The following is a 21084-nucleotide window of genomic DNA, read 5'->3' as shown; positions in this document are numbered from 1 at the left end:
CTAGAGAAAGCCCGTGCGCAGCAACAAGACCCAATGCAGCCAAAAATAAATAAATAGATAGATAGATAGATAGATAGATAGATAAAATCCTGGCGAGTTCACCAGGTTCTTTTGATTTGGAAACACTGGCTTTTTACCCTCCACACACCCCGTACCCTCCAGGGAAACCATTAGCTGGCATTGCGTGGCGGCTCCTCCCCCAACTTGCCTTTTCTCACTACCTGCTTGTTAACTCATCTTTGCTACCTGCCTGGCCTCTGAAGGCTTTGGGTTTGGGTCATACAGAGATATTAAACTTCCTGAGGCAAGGGTGGTGTCTTTTGAGCTGTGCCAACACTCAGCACCAGCTCTTCACGCACTGTCATCTCATTTGAGTCATTCAGCAAAGCACGTTCCTCGGGCTCACAGAGCTGGGGTATCGTGACATTGGTCTCACAACTGGATGCTGTTGAAAGATGGACAGAGGCTTGGGAATCATCCAGCTGCTGCAGATCATCAGAACCCACTTGAGTTAGTGAGTCCTCCTCAAGCAAAAATCCACCTCGAATGGATTTCCTCAACAGAGGCTGTGTCTGGGATGGGAAGTCAGACTGCATGTGTTCAACCCCTGCCTCCCCAGACCTGTGTGATATTGGACAAGTTGCTTCACTTCCTTGCCTGATGTTCCTTCTCTCTTGAGTGGAGATAAAAATAGTATTTATCTCAAAGGACTGTGTGCAGATTAAATGAGGTAATATATAAACATATCTCCTACAGCACCTGGGTCATAGCTTTACCCAAAATATTTCCCTATCATTATACCTTCAGAAGCTGAACATACCAAATTTTAAAAGTGTATAGTTATTACAGACCATCACAGCATTCTTCTATGTTGAAATACTTTCATAAGACATAGACATAAATCACTACCATAAATCTCTGTTTTAAAATAATTATACTATTAGAAATAAATGAAGTAAAGGGAAAGGCACTGACAATCTATGTCATTCTGGATCCACAATGTGCCAGAACTGGAAGGAAAGCTAAGCCTTCCCTAATCCAGTGGATTTACAACTTATTTTAGCAGCAGAAACCATTTCTTCCAATGCAGTCTTACACCGAAGCCATTAATGAGAGCAGTGTGGCAGCTTTGGTTGAAGAGGAGGTGAGGCCCCAGAACTGGGCTCTGGCTTCACCCAGCATGTTCTCAGAACCTGTTGCTAAGGACCATGGACCTCGGCTAAGCCCTCTCATTGGACCAGTGGAAAATTAAGACCATTCATATCTATACCTAGATAAGAAGATTTATGTCAAAGACCAAGACTGACCTGTGACTGTATCCCCAGCACCTAGCCATGTGCCTGGAGCACAGGACCCTAGTAGCACAAAGGCTTGTGTGATGGGGGCTCTAACACAGGTGAGGTGCCAGGCTGAAGAGGTGAAGTCTGGAGGGATAGGCTTCTAGGGTATGGTGATGATTGCTGCCAGTACGGGGTGACAAAAATGCCATTATGGTCTAGACAGGGTACTGGGTGTGGGGTTGATTCTGGGGGAAGGAATGGGGTGGGGCTAAGTAAGCCTGACTTAAGTAAACAAAAGTAGTAGGGCTAGATGCCATCTAAAAAACCCAAGATGAAGGAGCCACTTTTCAGCCAAGGAATCTTGTTAAACTCCAATTCTGCCCAGAAATCTGGGAAAAGATAATGTTAGTTTCAATGTGTGATGCCTGGGCCACTTCCATCAGAGCTACCTGGAAGCTTATTAAAAATGCAAATTCAAGACCTCCAAGAAGAATTACTCAATCAGAATTTCCAGTAGTAGAATCCATGCATTTACATCCTCCACCAGCTTCCCAGATGTTCTTGTGCAAAAAAAAAAAAAAAAATTTTGAGAAGCACCATACTCCATCTCACTGGGGCTCACCCACGGTGTCACCGAGAGCCATCGGGAGAGCTTTACTTTGCTTGGGCCCTACCCTTGGAGATTCTGATTTAATAAGTCTGAGGTGGGGCCTGAGAATTGAGGTGCTTTCTGAAATACACCTCCCCCCCCCACCCCGCCCCAGGGTTGTAGGGCAGAGTGGTTTGTAATCATTCACAACTGATTGCCAGAGGGGAGGGAGAGCCTCCTGTCTCTGTGATATGAATCACTTCTGTTATTACAACCAACTGAAAATTGCCGATATTCTAATTGGCCCTTAGAGATAACTTGCTACTTTTCCCTTTGGTTTGTCTCTTTAACCACCCAGGCAGCAGGAAGACAAAAGTTTTCAACAAAGACCTGTCAAAACATTGCTCTTGCAAATACTGAAGTTGCTTTTAAAATATGTTGGGGATGCATTTACCAAGCATACTTTAAAGTTTATCAAGGTATATTTGGTTTTTAATAAAATGCTTTATTTAAATGCACAGTTTGAAGAGTTTTGATGGATATATGCTTCCAGGTACCACCTCAATTAAGATACGTAATATTTCTACCACCTCCGAGAAAATTCCCTCTTTACTCCTTTGCGGTCAATCCCCCAACCCCACCCTTGGCCCAGGCAACCACTGATCTGCTTTCTAACACTGGATTAGTTTAGACTGTTCTAGAATTTGATACAAATGGCATCAAACAGTATGTACTTTATGCCGGATTTCTTTTGCTCAGCACAATGTTTTTAAGATTCATCCATAACATGAATTATTAGTGAATTATATTGTTCATTGTTTCTTCTCTGTTTCAAAAATAAGTGCATAGGGGCTTCCCTGGTGGCGCAATGATTGAGAGTCCGTCTGCCGATGCAGGGGACGCGAGTTCGTGCCCCGGTCCAGGAGGATCCCACATGCCACGGAGTGGCTGGGCCCCGTGAGCCGTGGCCGCTGAGCCTGTGCGTCCGGAGCCTGTGCTCCGCAATGGGAGAGGCCACAACAGTGAGAGGCCCGCGTACCACACACACAAAAAAAATAATAAGTGCATAGGGCTTCCGGCTACTACTTCCGGAGAAAGAGCAGGTTTCCGGAACAAATTGAAAGGGAAGTGAGAAAGTAAAGACCATGGGCTTCCCTGGTGGCACAGTTGCTGAGAATCCACCTGCCAATACAGGGGACATGGGTTCGACCCTTGGTCCAGGAAGATCCCACGTGCCGCAGAGCAACTAAGCCCATGCACCACAACTACTGAGCCTGTGCTCTAAAGCCCGCGAGCCACAACTACTGAGCCCGCGTGCCACAACTACTGAAGCCTGCGTGCCTAGAGCCTGTGCTCCGCAACAAGAGAAGCCACCACAATGAGAGCCCGCGCACCGCAACGAAGAGTAGCCCCCGCTCGTCGCAACTAGAGGAAGCCCATGCGCAGCAATGAAGACCCAATGCAGCCAAAGATAAATGAAAGTAAAGACCATTGGCTAGATCACCTTCTTCAAGGAGCTTGGCCAGGAAGGCGAGGAGGAAGTGACCACACTGAGGTAAGGGGAGTTTTCACCTGGGCAGGTGATGTCTGGAGGAAGGAGCATGTGGGGGAGGTGGCAGTCCTGAACTGCAGGATGTGGGAAATGAGAGAAGAAAGGGAAATAAACTCAAGGGTCAAAGACAAACATCACCAGTTTAAAAAAATGTTGGTCTCGGGCTTCCCTGGTGGCGCAGTGGTTGGGGATCTGCCTGCCAATGCAGGGCACATGGGTTCGTGCCCTGGTCTGGGAGGATCCCACATGTCGCGGAGTGGCTGGGCCCGTGAGCCATGGCCGCTGAGCCTGCGCGTCTGGAGCCTGTGCTCCGCAACAGGAGAGTCCATAACAGTGAGAGGCCCGCGTACCGCAAAAAAAAAAAAAAAAAAAAAAAAGTTGGTCTCTGTGGTGGTTTAAAGATACGTCCATTTTTAAAAAACTTTTTATTGGAGTACAGTTGCTTTACACTGTTGTGTTAGTTCCTGCTGCACAGCAAAGTGAATCAGCTATATGTATATATGTATATATATATTCCCTGTTTTTTAGATTTCCTTCCCATTTAGGTCACCACAGAGCATTGAGTAGAGTTCCCTGTGCTGTACAGTAGGTTCTCATTGGTTATCTATTTTATACATAGTAGTATGCCCACAAAATTCTTTTCTTTTTTAAATAAATAAATTTATTTATTGGCTGCGTTGGGTCTTCGTTGCTGCATGCAAGCTTTCTCTAGTTGTGGCAAGCAGGGGCTACTCTTTGTTGCGGTGCACGGGCTTCTCATTGCGGTGGCTTCTTGTGTTGCAGCGCATGCGCTCTAGGCGCGCAGGCTCAGTAGTTGTGGCTCGCAGGCTCTAGAGCGCAGGCTCAGTAGTTGTGGCGCACAGGCTTAGTTGCTCCGTGGCATGTGGGATCTTCCCGGACCAGGCCTGGAACCCATGTTCCCTTCATTGGCAGGCGGATTCTTAACCACTGCGCCACCAGGGAAGTCCCATAAATTCTTAGATATTCCTCTTTTCAAGAGACAGAAAACTTAATTTTCTTCCCCTTTCAGTGTGGGCTGGACTTAGTGACTCACTTTTGATGAATGGCAAGTGGTGGAAGGGTGGTTTGTCACTTCTGACACTAAGCCTTAGAGATACTGTAGCTTCCATCGTGGTTGCCCTCTTTGGGGTCAGGGAGCTCTGGGAGCAGCCAGCAGAGACCTAATGTGGTGAATAGTGAAGGGACATCATCTCTGAGGGAGAGGAGGCTTGCAGGACGAGCAGGACTTAGGAGATGTGGAGGCCGAGGGACTGGCATGTACTTATAGCCTGAAGGTGAAGGGACATGGCTCTTTCAGGGAACTCTAGGAAGCTCCCTTTTGAAGTCATCTGCATCTCTCTCTTCATCCAGATCTACCTGTATGCATTTATTCTAAATTATTCATCCAGTTACACTCAGATTCACAACACAGTAGGAATCTACTAGCACTAACCTCAAGAAACTGATACTGATTAGTACCATGTTCTAGTTTGACATTATGGCCTAACTGGCCTTGTTGGTGGCTTGGATAGCTAACCTTTATGCACAAAATTATCTCACGGTAAGAGGTGTCCTGAAGACCACACAGTGACTACACAAGTCCTTAGGATAAGGACTGCTTATAACCTTATCCTCATGCTTTTATTGTGGTAAGACTGGTGAGTGGTGAGAGAAGATATATTGTTATATTTCAGTAAGTAAAACCTTCCTGCATTTAAATCCCAAGCTAATACTCATTTGACAAAGAATCTACTCTTGTCTGCCGGGAAATCTGAACTAGTCTATAGACCACACATAGCAGACAAAAGTTGGCAGGCTTATTTATATATGGGCATCAAGCCATACTGACTGTTCACACGTTTATTCAAATGCTCACGAAGATAAATTAATTCCTGCTGTGACTGACATTCCGCAGCAATTTCCAAAAATGCAGACACAGTAAAGTAATTACGATTTGTGATTGATTTGTAATTTACAAGCATTCCTGAGGCGCTGAGCAGCCCCTGAGATGGAGATTCTGACATGAGACCTAGGGAGAAACACTGAGCATACAGTTTTGAGTTTTATCTGTTCTTCATCTGTAAACTGGGAGAGAAGTGGTCTAGCAAAGAGAAGCAGGCCATAATCGATGCTTAAAGAGCTAAATGGCAATGCCTCACTGAGGCAGCAGGGGGACAATTCTGAACACATCTGGCAGCCATTGGTGGGACAGGGGATTAACAGAGTATTGTAGGAGGTAACACTTGAGGCTGGAACCTCTTAGTCAGTGGTGTCCGACAGAACATTCCACGATGATGGAAAGGCTCACTATCTAATACAATACCCACTAGACATACGTGGCTTTTGAGCACTTGAAATGTGACTAGTAAGATTAAGAAACTAATTTTAGTTTTTATTTAATTTTAATTAATTTAAATGTAAATAGCCACAGGTGACCAGCGACTACTGTATTGGACAGTGCAGCTCTAATTAATGTGGTTTCATGGATTCTTTAAAACCAGGAGCTTCTTGAAGAATGGAGATGTATCTTACACTGGCGCTCAGCACATGTCTGACATATAGTAGGTTTTCAATAAATGCTTATTAACAGACCCTCAGTAGCTAGAAGAGGGCTGCCTTTATAATACGGAACGTGGATTGTTTAAGACTGTTTAGTTAGTATTTCCCAAAGGGTATTTCAAAGCCTTAGACCCACAAAATGCTCTGGAAAGAAAGAACTCCCTGATCAAATATATCTGTATGTTCTATATCTTGCTTGGGGGATTAGGATGTATGACAGGGTACTAAAGAAACTGGAATAGCTTTATTAACTCACTGTTTCCCCTAGTCATTTGACCATGGAACCCCTTTTTCACATAATACCTTTGACATCCCCTAGAACTAGTAGATTCCGGGGAAAACACTTTGGAGGATGCTGAAATAATGACAGGGTAAGAGGAAGACTTCCAATGAATTCCTTGAAAAGTAGGGACCCCGATTTCTAGCACATGGTCAGCAGGTAATAAATATTTATTGAATGGTCTAGAAATGTCTCACTTCCAGTCAAAATCAGAAGCAGTCTACAAACCATTCCCACTCAGCAAAGGTAAAGAAAGAAGGCAGAGTGTGGCTGGCAAATCTAGGTATTCTCAGGCTGCCGTATTGGGCACCTGCCGAACTAGAAGATAATCTGACATGTATGAATTAGGGATATGTAATAGCAAATTGGAACAGAAATAATAAGAGTTACTGAAATATACTAATATTTTAAGACCCTGTTCTTTAAAAATTTAAACCAAGCAGCTAAACACTGAGAATTTGCTGTGATTAGAATATCCACCCCCATAGAAAGGAATGACCAATCCGGAGATACAGGTGGTGTAAACAAGGATGAGCATGGGTCCCTGGGGAGAGGAGAAGAGAACGGTCGTCTCTGAGAAGAGAAACGATGAAACAAGAACCTGACTGAGACCACGACAGAACCATGTTCCTTAGTCACTTCTGGTCTTTAGTTTCGCTAGTGCCTTAGTAAGAAGGGATTGGAATTAACTCTAGACCCACACCATAGTTTCAGCTAAAAATTATTTGTAGTTATTGTACATACACTTATGCTTAAATTTAATAAATTATATATAGGGCTTCCCTGGTGGCGCAGTGGTTAAGAATCCGCCTGCCAACGCAGGGGACACGGGTTCGAGCCCTGGTCCGGAAGATCCCACATGCCACGGAGCAACTAAGCCCGTGTGCCACAACTACTGACCCTGAGCTCTACAGCCTGTGAGCCACAACTACTGAGCCCACGTGCCGCAACTACTGAAGCCTGCGTACCTAGAGCCCATGCTCCGCAACAAGAGAAGCCACCACAGTGAGAATCCCACACACTGTAATGAAGAGTAGCCCCTGCTCGCTGCAACTAGAGAAAGCCTGCGTGCAGCAACGAAGACCCAACGCAGCCAAAAATAAATAAATAAATATTTTTAAAACAAAAAACAAAAAAAAAACACTGTATATAGACCATTCTATGGTATGGGTTAATCTCTTTTCAATAAATCCTTCCTATTCTCTTTTGAAACTCGAAGTTAGAAAAAAACAAGAATCTCTTCAGATCTAGTTAGGTAAAGGAATCTAGATGGGAGAAACTCCAACCAAAACCGTCAGTCAAGATCATGGTACCCTCTGCAGTGAGGTGCCCAGACAAAGCCTGTCCCTGCAGGGCTGGATGCGTTCCATGTGAGTGATCCACAGACTTCGTCACATGCTTTAGATCGGCCCACTTAAAACAGAGGCTTCAAAATGAAAAAAGTGTACCTATTATAAAGATAACATCACCTCAGTGTTTACAAAGATGCTGAACTCCCCACTCCAGGAGGGATCACCCCACATCCAGTGAAAGCTTCATTGTTTAGCCCATGTGATTGTGCACATCTGCCTCCAACTACATTCACAAAAGGGATGCACCAACACTAGCCTGTTCCTCTGAGCTTCTCTGTCACCACAGCTCTGAGAAGGGGGAGGAGAGGGCACGGCCAGAGACAGGAAAGAGCTCACTCAAAACCCTTGGTCCTGGGCTTCCCTGGTGGAGCAGTGGTTCAGAGTCCGCCTGCCGATGCAGGGGACACGGGTTCGTGCCCTGGTCTGGGAAGATCACACGTGCCGCGGAGCGGCTGGGCCCGTGAGCCATGGCCACTGGGCCTGCGCGTCCGGAGCCTGTGCTCCGCAATGGGAGAGGCCACAACAGTGAGAGGCCCGCGTACCGCAAAAAAAAAAAAAAAGAGTCCTCTGGTCGACTCTTTAAAAAACAAACAAACAAACAAAAAAAACCCCTTGGTCCTGGGCACACAGGCCACTTGTCATGTTTAGCTTTGGTCTTTGTTGGTAAGGCTTTTTAAAGCATAAGGTTTGATTTTTCTGATTATTATAAAAGTGATGCATGTTTGTTACAGAAAACTTGAAAAGTCCAAGTAGACACATATACAAAAGTATCACCCAAGAGAGAACTACTCTTGACTCTTTTTGCCATATTTCCTTTCTCATCTATGATTAGATGATTCTAGTAGACATACTAATAGACAGACACATGATTAGAGTGATTTTCCAATACGGTTTTGAATCTTGTTTTTATTACTTAATATTATGTGTTGTGATTTTCCCATGGCATCGTATTCAACTCTAATTGATTATATTTTAGGCCCTGAAATAAAGCAGACCACATCTCACCCCTGACCCAGTTAAAAAACAAAACAAAACCAAAAACCAAAACCCATCCATCTCCCATCGTACAAACCAGAAGCAAAAGCTCACTGGACGTCAGCAAAAGATGAGTAAGTAGAACTCACAAAGACATGCAGCTGATTTTGCTCCATTCCCGCTAACGCAGCACAATGCAGTTCATTGAAAATAATCCCACATTCCTTTGCTATTTTTCAAACTGACACTTTAAAATATGTCTGCCAAAGCTCCTAAAATGGTCTCTGGCAGGCTCTCCCATTCAGCTCTGGGCATTTCGGTTGCCCTGAACAACCACCCCCAGATGATGCCATGCTGGAGACAGACAGACACACACACACACACCCCACCTAATTTGACAAAGTCCCACAAATGCAAACTCAACTCCAGAGACCCTCTGTGCCAGGTATACCCACTCTGCTGGCATGGTGAGCTTTAACTCATGAAGGCCTCACTAAGCAAAAGGGAAAGTCACCTTGGACCAAAGACAATAAGGCTGTTGACATACCATGTCAAAGACCATAGTCTCAGTAAGTCAAGCTGGGGGGACTCTTGATATGACCTCATTCATATATGGAAGACTGAGGTCCAGAGATATTAAATGCCTTGCTCAGCATCAGACAACGAATGTGGTAACATAATAATGGAAGCATCCTTGTAAAGGCCAAACTGCCAGGCTTCAGACTCACAGGCTGAAGCTCTTTCTTCTTCAATGCCTGTGTCCATGTTGGAACCATCTGGCTGAAAGTGAAAGAACCCGCCTGACAAGAAGCAGCCCAGAGGCCTTTGCACAGATGGTGTTTCAAAAGAAAAGATCCTTTCAAAAGCCCCACAATGGCTCTTCATTGCTGGCTATTTGGGGGAGCAGCTCTGGCTCATGTGACAGGCTCTGCTTCTTTTCACCGTCCTGACCTGATCTGGCCAATCCTGGCTACTGCACTCACCCAAGCGTCTCCAAGGGAAGCGTGGGCATGACCTGGCCACCTCATATGGGAACGCAAGGTCATCGTATGCCTGGGCTTAGATGGGCTGTGCTGGGTCTTTATGAGACAAGGCTTTCCAAGTCTTTGGTCTGCAAACTGTTGTTCTTCCATCTGGCCCTAAAGTACCCGTGTTTGAAGCAGTGGTTTTGGTGCTGAAGCCTAAGATCATTGATGCATGAACCTCAATCATTAGCCAGCAGGCACTGCCTACAAACTGGGGGAGGAGGGGAAGCTTGGGTGTGATAAGATGGCAGTAATGAGAATAATGAGGGAGGTTGAGAAACTGCCCACCACACCTGTTTGAAGTAAAGGTAATAAGTGTGGGGAACAGAGGAAACAATTTACGTGAAGAATGTAAGGGAACACCTGGAACTCAAGAAATGGAGCTATCGTTTATTTCTTGAAAATATGTGCATGCCAGCCACATGGTAAAAACTCACTGATGGGGTGTCATACAGGGAAGTGGGAGGGTTGAGGAGTGAAGGTGAATGAGGCTGAGTTACTTTTCCTTCTGTGAAGCCTTCCCATATGAAGAGTCTCACTTCCTTCCCATCTCCCTCTCCAAGGCTTCTTTCTTCCTCATCCCATGCAGCAGTGGTGAGTGTACGGCTGGGGCCAGGGTGGAGGCACGGAGGGAAAACTCAAAATCCAGAAACACATGACAGAGCTGAACAGTGTTGCCCTTGCTTTGTTCCACGGATCACAATCTCCATAAGATGTCGATGAGTGATGACAAAAGAAAAAAGATTTCAGCAGCCAAACGCAGCTAAATGGGGGGCAGGGGGCGCTACACAAAACCCAACCAGTTTCTTCACTGGATGACTTCGCAAGGCCTTTGATCTATGATTGTCCATCGTGAGTCTTCAGGGGTGGAGATGATGTAGCGTTTCGAAAACCCATTTGATCAGGAAAAGAAAAACTGTTTTCACTGATGATTACTCGGGACTGATATTTTGAGGAATACTCTTGGTCGGTGCTGACCCTTAGATTTTTCTTCTTTGCTTTACTCTCCCACTTCACTGAGCTGACCCCCCACACACACACCCATCCTAGAGAAGAAGAAGGGATGATGTGCTAACAATAGTAATTTTCAAGTTTGAGAGTCACTGTCATCTAGAGTCGTGCCCCTGAGCGAGTGGTCTGGGAACCAGCAACATTGACGTCACCTGGGAGCAAAATGAATTGCGCTGCAATCAGGGGTACCGAACCAGAATCTGCAGTCTGGCGAGATGCCAGAGTGATTCATATGCACACTGAAGTTTGAGATGCAGACCGAGGGTGCTTGGGACTAGGCACTAACCTCAATAATTCTGACTTGGTGTATCCAGGGTGAGGCCCGGGTATGCACATTTTAAAATACCACTTCCAGGACATTCGGATGCAGCTGGTGTGTGGACCCCTAATGAGAAACACTGACTTAATTAAAAAGCTCCTATGGCCCACGTGCCCTGCTATAAGGTAACCAAACAGCCTTGTGCTAACATGTGGTTTCATGGCAGCACCTCTACAAGCTAGGTGATGGTAGAATCACTTTCATTGTTAGAAATAAGGAAATGGATCCCTGGAGAGAGAAGGTGAAACTGCTGGACCAAGGTCACCCAGGGGCCAGCAGGTGCCTTAGGGTGAACAAGGACTCTCCTGTCTTTCCTCCCCCGCCTCGCCAACCTCTCTCGTCGTCCTCCTCCCTCATCTGCTCTTTATTCGCCAGCTTCTGTGTCGCTAACAGCCCTCTGAATCTGCTTTTGTTTTTAGTGAAAGGCTAACAAAATACTGCTGCTCTCTGTGCTGGCTAATGATAATCCTGATTAGCTCCACTCTGTCAGCTGACTCCCAGGCTGCCCAGGGCCAACAGCAGCCTGCTTATTCAATCAGGGCCTGGCCCATTTGCTAATTATCATTTGGGCTCGTTTTCTCCAACTGTGAACTTGCTCGAGTTCAAGTCATCTTCAGCTGTTGCATTTACATGAAAAATAGATCATTTGTCACGTCTATGTCTGTCAATGCTCCAGCCTCCCCCTCGCTGTTGGAGACCAAATGAAATCACGTATTTCTCTGGGTTCCCAGGCTGCTGCAGACCAGCAGGTCCCAACGGGAGCCATGAGGCAAACCCTGTGGACAGATGGACGTGCTGGCCTTCCTCACTGGGCTGCCGAGGTGACCTCTTCCCAGCTTCTGAATTCCAAGCTGTATTCCCCCTCAGAGGCCTGATAGGGTGACCAACTGTCCCCGTTTGCCAGGGACAGTGTTTTCCCAAGACATGGGATTCTTCTGTGCTAAATCTGGGAGGCTTGGTCACTGTACACCTGGTCCACCAGGACACACAGACAGTGTGAGAGCATTCAACATCCTCCTAGGTGATATAGTTGGAATCTGGATCAGGGAACTGACGGAGCTGGGGTCCCAGCTTTCTCTGTCAGGCCTGAGGCTGAGGATGCACCCCTTTACTGCTCTGCGCCTTATTTTGCTTTTTACTCTCTACTGCTAATCGGATAGCATGAAGCTTTATTTCCAACTGTGGATAAGTGGAGGTCTGCAGGCGTGTTCTGAGATGAGGGTGGCACCAAAGAAGGAATGACTAGTGTGTAATCCCATTGAATGGGGATCATCCTCAAAGTACTCTTCCGGATTCAAAAACACACTAAGCATTTATTAGGTGCTTGGCAACACAGGCAATACAAGCATATGTCCCGTTTACTACCAGCCCTCAAAGAGTTGACAATCCTGTGGGAGACACTGATACAAATACAATGAACTATATCTGCTACAAGGCTACCTAGGGGATCTCCAAGATGGCAAAAGGCCATGGGAGCTGGGGAAGGGAGAATTAGGGTACCTCTGCTTCCTATATGACAGCCACTGTACATTCGTTATCTCATTTAACAGCCAACATTTCTTAAGCACCTATCGTGTGACTAACCCATTTAGTTTTTTACAATTCTATTATTATACCTATTCTACAAATGAGTAAAATGAGGCTTTGAAAAACCGTGCTCGAAATTGCGAGTTAGTGAATGAAGGGTCCAGGGTTTGAACCCAGAGAGTCTGAGCCTTGTGGTAAGCACTGTCTTGAGACTGAATCTCCTACCCTTGTGGGCTGCTGTACCCTCAACACAACCAGTGTGTTGGGCACTCAGCCAACGTCAGACAAAACTAACAGGGCCAGCTGAGGAGCATGGCTGTGCGTGGCGGGAACATGGCAGAGAGAAACATGAGGTGGGGCTTCTGCATCCTACATTGTGGAATCCCGAGGCATGACATAGAGAATGTCCCACTGGAGGTGTGGTGACTCTGGAGCTGCTGATGTTCAAAAGGAAACTGGCCTGACAAGTGCTGTCCTTCTGGTCCCTAGCTGCATTAGATTCTAAAGAAGGTACTAGAACAGGAAGCCAAATGCCTGACTTCTTCATCATCCTTCAAGGACCAAAGATGAGTGACAGTCATTATTTTATATTTTTTTAGACTGCATTTGTCAATTCTCAAAAGCTTATCTTTCTTATACAATTAGAACATCTGAGCAACTTGCCTTGCGTATATAGGGTACTTGATATATGCAAATCAAATACATACGTATTGATTTCATATAATATGACTGATTTTAATACTACAGCATTGCAATAGTAGACTTGGAAGTTAGGTATTCCAGCACTTTCAATATTGAAAGTGCTCGTTTCAGTAATAACAATCCACAAGTGCAATATTCTTAGTGGCCATTGAACTGTGCTAATGACTGTCTTCAGAAACATTCTCAATATCTTTTTCTGTTACTTTCTAGGTTTTGATTTGTGTAAAATGAATACATAATTTCAGACAGTTAAGCATTAAAAGCACTTGTTATTAATATGTACAAGCATTGAAATTAATCTCCCTGTAATTAAAATGAACAAAACATAAAGGTAGGCTGTTTCAAGCAAAATTTAAAGAACTATAAGCTTCTGGGAAAAAAAATGATATCCCTTCTTGCTCACACCTACTGTTAATAATTCCTGGTTAATCCAATCATAGTTTGTTCCCCATCCCCCGAAATAGGCTCTTATCTATTGACAGAATAACTGGGTTGTTCCAGCCCTTTCTGTGACTCAGACTTCAAGTCAGTTCCCGGCACTGCCAGGTGTTAGAATCCCTGGGGCCCTTCTTCAGTTGTAGAAAATACAGTTGACCCTTGAACAACGTGGGGGTAAGGGGCCCTGACCCTCCATGCCATTGACAATCTGAGTATAATTTATAGTTGGGCCCTCCATGACTGAGTTTCCTCCGTATCTATGGGTCTGCATAAACAGATTCAACCAAACGTGGATGGTGCAGTAATGCAGTATATAGCGTATAAGTGGACCTGTGCAGTTCAAACCCATGTTGTTCAAGGGTCTGCTGTAACTGAGAGGGCTCTGATGGCAAAGGAAGGCTTTATCTACTTGTTAACTTACACCCGGCTTTGTCCTACAATGGCCTTCATGCTTCCGTACGTAGAGAAGAAATTAACATTCAGCTCTCTCCATCAGATGTTTCTGCTCCCTTAACTCAGAGAAACCCAAACTTCAGTGCTGAGGAGAGCCTCTCCCTTCCAGTGGACCTTTAGGGAAGGTGTTTCCCCTCCACCTGAACATGTCAACTGAAAACAACTGAACCAAACTCCCCAGAAGGAGACTCTTCTCCTGGAGATCAGAGTGCTTGCTCCACCCTCTTCATTCACCTGCCCCTATCCACTCTGTCCTTAACATTTTCTGAAATTAGCTCTATCCGCTCCTTTCAGGCCTTTAACTCCCTTTTGCTGTTTGCACCACCTTTTCTGTTTACCCACAACAGCCTTTATACAAGACAAATGAGCAAAACCTCACCATGATTATGTTTTAGTTTCTTTCCACACTACTCGTCCAACTGAATCCAGAGACAACTTAGTTCTTGCCAAGAGCTTTCTAGAAAGTGGTTGTGAAAGAAAATGAAGAAAATAAATGCTTTAGCCAATGATATATCTCACTTGTACCCAGCGAGTCTTGCTTTGTTCCACAACTCTTGAGTGACACACAGAAAAAATGGGTTTTTTGCCATGTATTCTCAAAGCGTCGTTATAGATTTCAAGTTGAGAAACTCTAAAGGTGATATATAAAATTCCCCAACATCTTCTTTGCCAGATACAGGTACTCTACTGTATTAAACATGTCTTTTGGTTTTTGTGTTTTGATTCTTGAATATCTGGGGCCTTGCTGAAAAGGGAGGGATTGCCCCTTCTAGGGCTAACCAATTTCTAGAGATTGTAGACAACTCATCCTTGAGCTGTTTACTCACCAATCAACGCAAACCAACCAATCCAGAGCCCACTTTCCCAACCACCTCCACTGTGACCTCTTAGGGTTAAAATCCCTTTGGCCTAATCACCATAGCACCAGGTGACCAGCTAGGGGCAGCTCCCCTGCCCCAGAACCTGCTGAAATTACTTAAATTAGTCCATGTTTAGCCTTCTTACCCTGCCTCGCCCATTCCTTCCCAGGGAAACCACAAGAAAGGCTCCTGCCCGTGTTGTCCCTGACCAGTCTGCGTCCTTCCCCACGTTGTCCTCACACCGTGGTATACCCCCTTCTCTTGGGATCTGTGAGTAAAACAAACTATCTTTTCAATGGCAGTCATGTCTTTTTCTCTTTTGTTTTAATTAGTTTTGATTGAGTAGAGCTGCTCTGGCAGTCATCTCTTGATCTGTTGGCCTCACCATACATAAATAATTTAAAAACCTGTATTTTAAAAACATGTACCTCAAGAGAAAGGAAGACAGGCTAGCAAAAGACCAGTCTGGCCCCTGTGCTCAGGCCATTGTTCAAATGGAGTTGGATGAAATTTAGTTGCTCTGTCAGTTATATTTAGCAAAACTGTCACTTTAACTGTTTCAGGAAAAAAGCATGATTTTACGATAAAGCACTGATTATACTGGATAAGACGGTACTAGATAGAGTTGCTAGGGATAGCTGTGATGAGGGTACCATAGTATGTTATATGTCACAAAAGATGTAGGGTTTTTAGGGGCCCTTGACTTCCAAAGCACAGTTTGAGTCCTACTGTAAAGATAGTCTATAAAGAAAATGAAAGGGGCTTCCCTGGTGGCGCAGTGGTTGAGAGTCCGCCTGCCGATGCAGGGGACGCGGGTTTGTGCCCCGGTCTGGGAGGATCCCACATGCTGCGGAGCGGCTAGGCCCGTGAGCCATGGCCGCTGAGCCTGCGCATCCGGAGCCTGTGCTCCGCAACGGGAGAGGCCACAACAGTGAGAGGCCCGCGTACCACAAAAAGAAAAAAAGAAAATGAAAGGACTCCCCACTCACTTAAACAATAATAGTAAAGTTTTTTTTAACCAAGTGCTCTGGATTCTCATATATTCCATTAAAACTGCACTGCAGGAGATTCAGTATGAAAAGCAAAGTCCCCATGATACTGTATTCTCATCTTGGGCTCACCTCTCTCTATATCTCTGGAGTAAAAGCTACTCAAAACTAGTTTAACTTGACTTTGTGTATGTAGCAGGTGCCACCCAGTAGGGGCTGAATATTTAGTCACTGACTGAAGAAACGTTTCTTACCTTCTTTGGAAAACAGTGTAAGAGATGACATAGAACTCAAAGATGCCCATTTAAGGGGTTAAGTGAATAGGTGACTGGTTTTGGAGCTGAGAATTAAAGCTACTTCCTCTGACCCAAACCATGACAATCCCAGGGAGAAATGTAAGACCTCTGTTTGATGGCCGCGCACATCTTGGCATCTCCTGCCCTTTAGCTGACCTCTAACTCCTGTCCAATTCTGCAATCCTCTGGTTAGGAGATGGCCATCAGTTTGCATGGGCGAGGCAGTGTCCTGTGACAAGTGGCTGAGCCCCTGGGGTGACCAGGGTGCCGCACAGTGACACTTACCAAAGGGCTCCAGCTCCTTGCGGTCTATGAGGTTCATCTCAGTGACGAAGTAATAGAAGTGTTTGTAGCAGGTATTGATGTGGGCCTCTGCGCCCATCACAATGACCCGGTCGAAGTGGTGGATGTAGACGTGGACGAAGACCCGGAAGAGGCGACACAGGATCTTCTTGCAGATCTGCAGGAAGTTCTTTGGGAAGGGAACACCTAGAGAAAGGGAAAAAGGAAACAAAACCATGATGGGGAAGCTCTGGCAGGCCCCGAGCACACGTGTGAGGCTGGAGAACAGTCCTGGACCCGGGCTTCTGGGCCAGCCTGCAGATGCCTGGCTCTGTGTGGGCAGCTGCATTGGACATTGTCTGAAAAAGTGGCTAAAATGGTGTTAAATTCAAACACCAACAACCACGAAAAGACCAAAAAAATGAACAAAGAGGGCCAGGTTTGTTTCTTTGGTTATATCTTTTTTGGTGCAGATAAACGCACAGAAATATTTATTTTTAGATAGAAACAGGCACTCTCCCTTCTTGCTTTTTTACTTTTCCCACTTTTTAGAGCCCAAGAAAGTTCCTTTTCCTCTTATCTCTAATATAAGAAAGCTGGTAGAAGGAGGGCAATGATCCAGGGAGACTGGCACTCCTTGACACAGAGTAATAGGGAGCGGTGAGGACTGCAGCAAATTAGAAAGCCCTTTCTCGTCAAAGGAAGCAGCCGCTGCACAACTCAGTCAGTGGTGGCCAGATGGCCACAGAAGCCCGGGGCTGCGAGATCTGGTTTTGCAAGATGATTCAGAAATCTGGGGTTCTATATGAACTATCTGGAGTTCTATTTTTAAAAGGATAGAAATTAACCTGACATTTAAAAAAGAAAAAAATACCGCAGGTCAAAACAAAACATCTTCCTAGGATAACTCGGCCTGCAGACTACCAGTTTGCAAATTCTGATCCAAACTTTTTCTGAGATACACTGTTTCGGAGGTGGGCAAATGCAACAAAACTTCATGAAAACTTCGCATTATACTTATTGTCACCTCATCTCCTTGAGGGAAGGTAAGAGTTGGGGGTTGTTTTTCCTAACACAGACTGGGTGAGGGGGCAGAGGAATCACCCAGATTTCCTGTCTGATGACCACTACTCCCAGCTTGGTCAGAGCAACAAATAGCAGAATCCCAAGCCCACTTCCTTTCTGCTTCTCAGACACTGCTTAAACTCTTGGTATTTACACTGTTCTTAAGCAGTGACGTCATGGATTCCAAAGTTAAATAGCCTTTGAATTCCTATTGCGCTCCTCTTCCAGCCGTAGGACCACAGACAAGTTATTTAACCTCTCTGAGCTTCAGTTTCTCCATATGTAGGGTGCAGGTAAAATTGCCAATTGTCCTGAGGATTAGAAGTGACACCCCTGTGACTTTTGGTTTTCTGTCAGTTAAGGAGGAGTCAAAACAAGGCCTTTTCTGCATGGCCAGGAGTGTCAGCATGACTAAGACCCTCCTACAGCGCCCAGGACAGAGTAAGCGCTTGCTAAAGGGAATGACACCTCTCCGGCCCGCTCTCTGCTTTGTAGATCTGGAACATCTAGCTGTTGTTATAAGGCAAGTAATTACCCTTATCAGGAAAAGGCAGACATGACCACCAGCCGTTCGGCAGAATTGCAGAGGTGCGCTCAGGGCATGTCCCTGGTCCCCAGCAAGCCTGGAGTTTTGCTGTCCATGCCTCCACAGGGTCCCAGTGGCAGCTGTCTGGTGAGAGACACTGTCACGGGATCACCTGGGACACCGAGGGCAGGATGAGCGATGGAACACAGCTGGCAGCTGGCAGAGGCAGGAATCTGCCTCCCCAGGGTCTGGCACTGATATTGGCTTTTCTTCCAAAACAAAGTGGCAACATATCAAATGAACCCAGGGGGAGACTTGGGCACAGCTTGGCAGCTGACTGTCTGGGCAACAGATGCTGGGGTTTGAGGGTGGGGTGATGTAAAGCTGGCCCAAGGTGGAGGGCAGCTCCCCGCCAGAGCGGCTAGGTGGTTATCTCTGCTGAAGGGGGTCCAGTGAAAACCTCTGCTGCCAGGCTGGGAGAAGGTCTAGAGGCTTCAAAGAAGCCTGAGGTCCAGAGGTGATGGAATCCCCCATTATCCATATTCAAGTGTTGATTATGTTCCCATCAGAACGGGAGTCCTGGAACCACACGGACACAACAGCAGAGGTTGACATGTGTTACTTTCGCAACCTGTCCGTGATGTAGGTTTTACTAGTCCTGTATCACAGATTAATTAACACCAAGCACAGATTAACTTGCTCCAGGCCACTTAGGTAAACAGTGGCAGGGCTGGGATTTGGACCAAGTCAGCCTGATTCTAAAATTTAACAGATCTGGTTATGTTTGGAGTGTGACTCTCTTTGCCAAGGATAAAAGCACAGCTTAATTGCTAAATGCAACGAGGCATCTAAAGATTAGTCTTTGGTGGCACAGAAATATAATTTTTAAAAAGGAGAGGGGTGAGGAGAGAAGGGTGAAAAAAGTCCAAACCCTTGGGAGCCACAGATCCGAGTTACTAAGAGGTCAGCTAATACTCTGAGGCCCCAAGGAGAGATGTGTTTTCTCTGCCGGTGCCTTAGACGATGGACCTGGGACTAAGAGTAAAAGCCAACATTTACTGAGCACGTAACAAGTCTAGGTACTATTATTGTTTCCATCTCATAAATGAGGAAACAGACTCAGAAAATTAAGTAGCTTACCCGGGTCATGCAGCTGGCAAATAGCGGAGGGGTTTGGACCCAGGATTCTCTAACTCCAAAGCCCATGAGTACCCACTACTCTGAAATCTGGAGATGTTGCTCTGGGACTCTGCACACACTTCCAGCTCCCAAGCCCTTCCTTCCTGGGTGGCCTGAATCCCCCCAGGGGCGTTCACCTTTCATGTCACCAGCTGCTGGGGGACACAGGGATGGAGGGTTTCAGCTGTGCCAGTTCGTCTGCTTGACCTTTAAAGCTGGTGCCCACACCCCACACACTGACTGAAGGTAAGGCAAAATCTTGGGACACACCAAGGATGTTCATGGCACTTGTCGAGTTCCTCTAGAGTGTCCCCAATCTGCATCCCCCCACACCCCTCAAGTCCCTACATCTTATCAGCTTTGAGCTCTTGGCTCTGCCCTCCATTCCACACCTGGTCTCTGGCCTTGCCTTTGGCCTTGAACTTGGTTTGCTCTTGCCTCTCGCATTTGGGCTATGGCTGGGAATGATCTTCACAGTATAGAGAAGAGCTGATTTAGAGTCTGGAAGACCTAGATTAAAATCCTAGCCCTGTAACTTACTAGCTGTATAGGCAAGTGACTTCATCACTCTACTTCATTACAAAATGGAGAAAAACATTTACTTTCTAGGGTTCTTATAATAGTATCTGTAATGTGTCTGGCACATGGTGGGAACTTTGAGATGAAGTCCTACTTTTGTTATTTCCCACATGAACTCCTTGGGTAGGTAGGACCCCAGCCTCAAATCTCTTGGCTCTGGCTGCTAAGTTGGCCCTGACTCTTCCACCATCCCCTTCCTTACATGTAATTCATTCTTCAAAAGCAAACATTGCAAATGGTTCAAGTGAGGACATGCTCAGCATGCACCATAGTCACCCCCAGGCCAACATGGGAAGCTGAGAAGTCCTAGGCTGGATTCGTAGGGAGCCTAAGAACCCTGGTGGGTTCCCTGCTAAGCCAGAGATAAAATCCCAGCTCACAGAGTGTGGGGTTAAGAATAAGAAAGCTCTGTGGCATTTGGGAAATTCACTCAATATTATTGATGGTTCAGGGTCCAATTCTACAGTTTGTATACTATCTTAGCCCTTTTCTCCCTTTCTCTTCTGCCTTCCAAGTGTTCAGATTTGTGTGTGTGTGTGAAGACTTTAAATAAACCGTCAGAAGGTGCGAAGTGGAAGATCTCACCCCTCTGGATGGCCACCACTTTGGTGGACCCTGGAACTCGCATCCTGTGTAACTGGCCTCACGGCAGCAAGACAGGGTAAGACTCAGTGCTGATCTTCTCCTTTCCCTGACAGGCTCCAGAGGGACCAGTTCATGACAATTAATTTATCTGAGGGTTTCTTGTCTTCATGGTGCCGGTAAGAAGTATCTAATCTCCATTAAATAGCCACAGAAAAATGAACCCTGAAAGAGGCCTGCTATGTGTATGTGTGATGTCATTTATTCCCAGTGAAATCCTGAGCTGTGATACTATTATTTCAGCAATTTTTTTTTAATGTAACTGTGGCTTAGTTCAGCTAAAGTGTTTGCCTGTCCCCACAGATAAAAGGATGTAGAGATTTGACTCCGACAACTCGGGCCCTTTCTTTGGCGTCCTGCAGTTACACTCCATGGCACAGCGAAACTCACTGTTAAGATGACCATTTTCTGACTTCCACTGAGCTCGGTACCTGGCTTGCAGAGGAAGCTCAAAAAAATGTTTGTTTGTTTTCGATAAATACAGGCTAACAGTAGGAAGAACGAAAGGCTAATGAACCATCTCAGATGGACACTGGACTTGTTAGCATGGCAGCCTGAACCTGAGGAGAACGTGCAAGGAAGGCTCTGGGCAGAGGGCAGCCTA

At 45.8% G+C, this 21084-nt stretch overlaps 1 protein-coding gene across 1 annotated transcript in view; it reads right to left on the bottom strand.

Annotated features, from left to right (window-relative positions):
• The window catches only part of LOC308618580 (MOB kinase activator 3B-like), a gene marked incomplete at its 3' end in the record, with an annotated part of 111605 nt that overhangs the window by 16125 nt on the left and 74396 nt on the right, over positions 1 to 21084 (bottom strand). Inside the window, 2 exon segments of the mRNA XM_081236632.1 lie at positions 16493 to 16498; positions 16500 to 16696. Of these exon segments, the coding sequence (XP_081092758.1) occupies positions 16493 to 16498; positions 16500 to 16696 (203 nt within the window).

Source organism: Mesoplodon bidens (genome assembly GCF_964165515.1).
Source record: "Mesoplodon bidens genome assembly, chromosome: 6".
Lineage (NCBI taxonomy): Eukaryota > Metazoa > Chordata > Mammalia > Artiodactyla > Ziphiidae > Mesoplodon > Mesoplodon bidens.
This window is presented reverse-complemented; position numbering and strand designations above follow the sequence as displayed.